This window comes from Peromyscus eremicus, chromosome 22 (genome assembly GCF_949786415.1).
Source record: "Peromyscus eremicus chromosome 22, PerEre_H2_v1, whole genome shotgun sequence".
Taxonomy (NCBI): domain Eukaryota; kingdom Metazoa; phylum Chordata; class Mammalia; order Rodentia; family Cricetidae; genus Peromyscus; species Peromyscus eremicus.
The window spans coordinates 7,586,079-7,593,637 of NC_081437.1; the positions used below are offsets into that span (position 1 = coordinate 7,586,079).

General features: G+C 47.7%; 1 protein-coding gene across 1 annotated transcript; it reads right to left on the reverse strand.

Annotated features, from left to right (window-relative positions):
- Positions 1–339: 339 nt before the first annotated feature.
- On the reverse strand, positions 340–6,506 carry Tmem247 (transmembrane protein 247). The gene is made up of 3 exons (XM_059248727.1): positions 6,297–6,506; positions 5,093–5,422; positions 340–672 (listed from the first exon to the last, which is right to left on the reverse strand). Exons 1-3 carry the CDS (start codon positions 6,411–6,413, stop codon positions 340–342), a joined length of 780 nt encoding a protein of 259 aa, XP_059104710.1. The 5' UTR covers positions 6,414–6,506.
- Between the last annotated feature and the right edge of the window lie 1,053 nt (positions 6,507–7,559).

Consider the following 7,559-nt stretch of genomic DNA (forward strand, 5'->3'; position numbering starts at 1 on the left):
GTTTGTGAAGGCTTCCGGGGCTCAGGCTCTGAACTAACAGCCTTAGTAACATTCTCAAGATTCTGGGGATTGGGACGAGGACATTTTTGTGGGGTGAGGGGCTCACTTTAACCTTGAACATGAGTAGATGTGGTGGGACCCAAGCCAGCTTGGTCACTAATTGATTCTATGATTCCAGAAAGGTTTTCCAGGCCCTCCTTGAAGATCCCCACTGCTACAACCCTCCACCCCCACTCCACCCCTGACTTCCCCACCTCCCCACTCCTCTACTCCCTCTACCCCTGCCTGCCCTGGGGATGAGGCATGGTCATCCCAGTGAGAAGCAGGCTGGAGGCAGGCTCAAGGCCAAGTGTCTTCACACTTAGGTGTCAGCAGCTGGCAGCTGTGCCATTGAGCCAGGTTGCCATGGGAGGGGAGGAGTCTGGTGATGCACAGATGGACAGACGGACGGACAACATTGCAGTGATGAAGAAGCAAAGGCACTTGGAAGTAGGACCACAGGGTTTTAATCAAGCACAGCAAGATGGCCGCAAGGCAGAACAGGTAATGCTTGGAGAAGAGAAAGAAGACCATCTCCTTGGCAACGTAGATGATGTGGATGAAGATGAAACAGTACAGGAACATGGCGAACTGGTTCTGGGGGAGCAGGAGGTCCTGGAGGCCTCCTGAGAACTGTGGGGAAAGAAGATGGTGTGGGTGGGTGGGAACACCAGATCTGATTCAGTCCTGCCCTGACCCTGAAGGTGACCTCAAGGTGGTCACTGAGTTGTAATAGCCCCCTTCCAAAATCTCAAGGAAGAAGGAGAAGATAAATGAAAAAAAAATCCTAGTGAGTATTGTAGAATATTATTTTAAGGTGTGTTACTTTTGTTTATGTTGCATTTGTTTAGCTCTGTGAAGCTGTGTTACTGTGCCTGTCTAAAACACCTGATGGTCTGATAAAGAACCGAACCGCCAATAGCAAAACAGGAGAAAGGATAGGCCAGGCTGGCAGGCAGAAAGAATATATAGAAGAAGAAATCTGGGAGGAGAGAAGTAGCCAGAGAAGGAGGAGGACTCCAGGGGCCAGCCACCCAGCTACACAGACAGCCATGGAGTAAGAGTGAAAGTAAGATATACAGAAGTAAGAAAAGGAAAAAGCCTGGATGCAAAAAGTAGACAGGATAATTTAAAGTTAAGAAAAGCTGGCTAGAAATAAGCCAAGCTAAGGTGGGGCATTTATAATTAAGAACAAGCCTCCATGTATGATTTATTTGGGAGCTGAGTGGTGGACCCCTAAAATAGCAAAAACAAGTGAGGTCACCATCACATAGAGGGATCTCGTTCATTTTGTATCTTGAGCTAGCCTTCTCTCTCCTGACCCTGAGCACTAGGCCAACGCTGTCCTTTCTCTCTCTGGCCCATCTTGCCCAGAGGGGTTACCCATGTGAGCAAGTTCTCTAGGACCCCAAGGTTCCCAGATCTGGACTCTGGTTCTTAGAAGTATTCTTTGGATATTGTCTCCCGATAGACTAGATGTCGGACAGTGACACTCTCAAGGTGCATCCCTTGAGCTCAAGCGAGTGTCTCAGACTCCCTGTGTCTTGGCATATGTCCGGTGGTTAGTGTGTGGTCCTCCACCCCAGGGTTTGCTCTTTCCTGGGGCAGGTGGCTACAGTTACAGGCTCCCTGACCCTGCAGAGAATTGGGTTTTTGGATGGGTCTGACTATGAGCAGCTCTGCTCTGAAGTCAGTAACTAGGCTTAGACTGACCCTGTTCTAGCTGTCATCACTGTGTGAGGCAAAACATTTTGGTCTGAGCTAAAGAATTTTCCATGGTTTCTGCTCCACAATATTTTTTAAGATGTCATATTTTAATGGCTAAGTGGCAAAGACGGAGATGCCCTAAACTAGTGAGAAATATTAGTTTAGATGTATTCAGTATAGTTCAATTTATTTATCCATTCATTCATCCTGCCTTTGGTTTTCTCTTTCCTTCCAACCACTTAGAAAAAGAGAATTATGGAAGGCTCTGTCGTCAAGCCAAGCTCCCTCAACCCCCCCCCCCCTTATTTTTAGTAAATGCACCAGAAGTAAAACATTTCTGTAAAGGATTCCCACGGGCCCAGAACAGCTACAGAAAAGTCATCTGTATCAAGACAAAAAACTAAAGGGATCGGAAATGATTCCAGCTACGTTGCCTCCGAAGTGAACAGTAAAGAAGGCAGGAGACCAGAGGAAGAAAGTCTGCGCTCTCTAGACAGGACAGCACGCTGTCCTCTGGGGCTCTATGCCATGACTTCCGCCACACTCTGCAGCTTGCACGCTGTTAGCCTGAAGTGAGGGGAGGAAGGAAGCTATGGGGTGTGTGTGTGTGTGTGTGTGTGTGTGTGTGTGTGTGTGTGTGTGTGTGATATGAGTTATATATATTATATATAATCACATATATAATATACCAGTACAGTGACCTCTGTCTTGTTCATATTCTCTATATATGAACACACACATATGTACATATACATATATATACATACATATACCATGCCCTTTAGACTTTTCAAAACACTACCCATGGTCTATCTTTTAAGAAGCAGAGGACTTTGGGGCTGGAGAGATGACTCAGAGGTTAAGAGCACTGGCTGTTCTTCCAGAGGTCCTCTGTTCAATTCCTAGCACCCACATGGTGGTTCACAACCATCTGTAGTGAGATCTGATGTCCTCTTCTAAATAAATAAATGATCTTTTTTTTTTAAAGCAGAGGAATTTATAATAGGGATTTTTATATCATCCAGCAAGGAGAAACATTTTTCAAATTAAAAAGAGAGAAATAAATGTGGTTAGAAGACAGTGACCTACAAGACTGTGATCGCTTATTTCCCCTGTCACCTTGACAGGGCCTAGAGTCCCCTAGAGCTGTGCCTTTAGACACGCCTGTGAGGTTATCTAGGTTAGGTTAACAGAGATGGGACTTCCCACTTAACTGTGGGTGGGCTGCATCCCGTGGGTTGGAATCCTGGACTGAGTCAAAAGGTTGTCTGAGCCCCAGTCCTGACAGAAGCAGTGGGACCAGCCTCCTCCGGCTTCTCCCTTGAGCTGTGAGCCAACAACTGACCCTCCCTTCCTTCTGTGTTTGTCGGGGGATCTGCCACCGCAGTCAGACAAGAAATAGTACAAACAGCATGTCTGATTTAAATAGTTTCTGGCTCAACTTTGCAACAGTTTCCATCCTTGGACACTGAAAAAAAATCTAAGAACACACGAGAATCGGAAAATATCATGGAATGTGTGGGAATTCTAGAGAAAAGCAAATTTTTTAGATATTAGGAGAGGAAAATGTATTCCAGATGTCCCATTCAATAAGCTTGGCTTGGCTCAGTAATGTCATTTAATGTATAATTAAGCATGTAGCTTGTGAGCAAGAAAAAATAATTAAGAAGCCAGCATGTGTTCACTGAGAACAAGTCATGTAAAATAAACCCATTTTGATCTTTAAAGAATTGACCAGTCAATTGGACAAATGATTCAGGTAACGTAATGCCTGATTCCGGGAAGCCTTTTGACACCGGGCTCAGGGCAAGCTGCAGAAATGTGAGCTGGGGAAAATGTAACAGCACCATGTTGATTGATGGAACCCCGGTAACCTGTAGTGGGGTCTGGGATTTACTTTGGGTCAGATCCTTCTCAACAATTATAGCAATAGCTCAGCTAAGGACAAACTTCTCAGAACCCCGGATGACTCAGAGCTGGGAAGCATAGCTAATACATCACCTCCCAATAAAACGGAGAAGTGATGAATGTAAGCTGCTGCGTGCGGGTCAAGAAGTGAATTACATGAGTTCATAAAAATGGTAATAGCTAACAATTACGGAGCACTTACCTAATGTGCTGGTTCATTGCAAAGCGGCTTGCATGCATTCTCTCTCTTCTTTACAAAGACCCCAGGAGATAGGTTTGACTTTGGTGATGAGCAAATTACGGCCCCAGGAGGATTAGGAGTGTGTTCAAGGTTAAGCAGTCTACAAAAGTGGTGGAGCCAGGGTTCCCCCGCTTCTCCCCCGGAACCTATGGCTTTAGAGAGCAGGAGGCCCCACTTTTAAGGGGTGACATCTTTCGTCATGAAGTGCTTAGAATGGTCTGGTCACAGTGATAAGGACCTCACATGGCATTTCATCTCAACTTTTCTTTTGAAACAGGGTCTCATATAGCCCAGGCTAGTCTCAAACTTACTATGTCACCTTGAGCGGATCATTCTGCCTCCATCTCCTGAGTCCTGGGATCCTGGAGACCCCACCTAGGGTTTATTTGGTGCTGGAGACCGAACTCAGGGCTTCAGGCATGCTAGTCAAGCACTCTACCAGCTGAGCTAATCCCCGTCCCTCAGATGAGCGTTTTGTCCCCATTTAGTACGGTAGGGCTTGAGTTCACACTTCTCGTAAAAACAACGTTGCGCTAGTTGGTTATAAGGCAGTGTGTTCAACAGAGAAAAACTCAGCCCTGAAAGGGAGGCCATGGTTCTATTGACATGCAGTGGTCAGATGACAGGGACCGCTGGGTCTACTAACCAGCTAGCACATCTTAAAAGAAACAAACAGAGTGGAAAATCTGTTGTGGGGTGAGTATTGAAGACTCAGACTATCAAAAGGGGTGCTGGGTGGTGGTGGCACACGCCTTTAATCCCAGCACTCAGGAGGCAGAGGCAGGCGGATCTGGATCTCTGTGAGTTTGAGGCCAGCCTGGTCTAAAGAGTGAGATCCAAGAGAGACATCAAAACTACACAGAAAAGCTCTGTCTTGAAAAACCAAAAAAAGGGGAGGGGGCTGCTGGGTAGAGGATGTGGTTTCAGGGTACCACCTACTCTCAACTCTCTTTGGAGACTTGAATCTCATTGAACGTGGAAATACAGTCAACCACGCAGGCCAGTGGTCCCGGACCACCTTGCAAACTGACGGAAGGCCCCAGGGGCTAGAGGCAGCTAGCTACATGGATGCTCATCACCTGTCAGCCAGACCTGGGACTGGCAGGTGAAAGGCAAAGCCAGGCAGGTACAGCGGACTCTGTCTTGCCAGGGTCCCACAAGGACTGCCCTCAGCCCTTCTTAGCACGACTCCACTACCTGTCGAGGCAAAGCCTGCTGCTGCTGCTGCTGCAGCTGCTCCATCACCTCCTCATGCTGCCGCTGCCGCTCATTCTCCTGGTGCAGATACTTGAGGCGGGTCAGCTCGAACTCCATGCGCACCTTCTCCAGCTCCATCGCATTGTGGTGTTCTGTCTCCAGGGTCGGGGGCAGCTCCGAGGGTTCTGCTCCGGGCCCATCGCCAGCCTGACCTTTGGTGGTAGGGCCAGACTTTGGGGACAGTGACTTAGGGGGCCCTGGGCAATCTCTGTCCTCACAGATTCCATTCTCTTCCAGGGTGGGCTGTTCTAGCTTTGGGGGTTCTGCATCCTGGGGTGAGGAAGAAGAGGTGGGATGATGGTGGAGTTAGTGTGGGGATCCCTACAACCACTCCCTCAGGGCCAAGCCTCAGTAGCCTGGGGTGTGTTGCAAAGAGTATCCAGGCCAGGCGGTGGTGGTGCACATCTTTAATCCCAGCACTCCGGAGGCAGAAGTAGGAAGATCTCTGTGAGTTTGAGGCTGGCCTGGTCTACATAGTGAGTTCCAGAACAGCCAGGGCTGTTAGACAAAGAAACCTTGTCTAGAAAAAAATAAGAAAAAAAAAAAGCCAAAAAGCAAAGAGTGTGCAAACGGGGTTCCTGTTAGAAATAAATACACTTAGAGCTTCTAGAACAGGAGAAAGCAAACCGCTGTGAAGGTGTGGTGTCCGAAAGTTGTAAGTGAGGCATCATTGGTAGGTGAGGTAGGCATCCACTTAGGTAACGGTTCTTATCACCGGGGAGGTCACTTTCCTATTCCCCACATTTTACCTGTGAGACAACAGGTCTTCCAGGGACCCCAGAGTGAGGAAGCAGCCTATAGGGTCTGTGTTGAGAACCAGTCAACATGTGTATATGCATACGTGTGTGTGTGTGTGTGTGTGTGTGTGTGTGTGTGTGTGTGTGTGTGACCTATCCACAGAGAGATGAAAAGTCCTAGATGGAGAGAGACAGTTTTGTGTAACATTACAATCCTGTGAAGGGTGGCTGGGTCCTGGTGGCAGCTGGGTACCTGTTGTGGGTACCCGTTATGGGGATGGGACATAGTCCTGCTCTTCTTGGTGGCGTCTGAATCTCACAGCACATACCCTTGGATGCTGAGGCTTAGAGTGCTCACCCTGCCCCCAGTGGAATGGCTAGGGCAATCAGGAGAGGAATCCTCTTACCAAAGGAGCCTTTGACTTCCCTTCAGGTGTATTTTCACCAGGTGCCACCTTGGAGAGGGTGGGGCAACTTTCTCCTGCCCCTCGGGCTTCCATTGCCTCTCTGTCCTCCGTCGCCATCCAGATAACCACAGCGTTGCTGACTAGGGCCAGAGGACATATTTTGAGACAATAACATTTGGCTCTACTAGGTTCTGGCCACCGTCATAATCCCCTATCCTCATAATAGCCACATTCTACCAGTTGCTAGGGCACTTTTGGTGAGAGGCTGTGACACCTTGGAGGAGTCATTGGTAAGAACTGCAAGTTAGGGGCAGCAAGACAGTCCAGCTAGAAGAGTTCCCTGCTGGCAAGCCCAATAACCTGAATTTGATCCCTGAGACCCATATGGTTAAAAAAACAAAGAGAGAGAACTGACGCCCCATGTGTATGCTGTGGCATATGTGTACATCATATAACCCCAAATGAACATATGTAATAAAAAATTAAAAAATAAAACTCAGTGAAGACTGGGCCTTTCTTACCCCTCAGGGCTGCTTTGAAAAACTGGAATGCCACTTGTTGGTGCCAGAAGCCTGCCGTACGAGATCCAACCCCTTAGGTTTGCCTTTTAAATACAGATTATATTGGGATGCTCGGTTTCCTCCTCCCCCGATCCTAGGCTGAATGCTCCCCAGTACCTCAGAATGTGACTTTATTTGGAGATGAGATCTTCATAGAAATTACTGCCTTGAAATGATGTCATTGCAATGGATCCTAGCTCAGTGTGACTAATGTCTTCAGAAGATAAGTACACCGATAAGTACTTCCATCTACCGAGGGACGGTGATCCAGGCACACAGCAAGAGAGAAGCCTTGTGTTGGGCTCCCCCAGAGGAACAGAACCAATAGGCGACAGAGGAACAGAAACTTGAGAATTGGCTCATGAAATTGTAGAGGTCGAAAAGTTTGTAGTCTCCTGTCTGCAAACTGAAAACCCAAATGGCTGGTCCTGCTAACTGTCACTGCTAGTCTGAGTCCAGGGACCTGAGAACAATGATGCAGGGCCTTATCCAAGGGCAGAAGACCCAGGAATCCACTGATGTAATCCACCACATTCAACTGCCCGTTTTGTTTTATTGAAGACCTCGGTGGATTGGATGAGGCTCACTCACACTGGGGGTGGGTAGTCTGCTTTTCTTACTCCACTTCCTTAAAGGTTAGTGTCTTCCCAAAACACCTGCAAGGACATGCCAGTAAATAACACTTAACGAGATACTAGGCAAC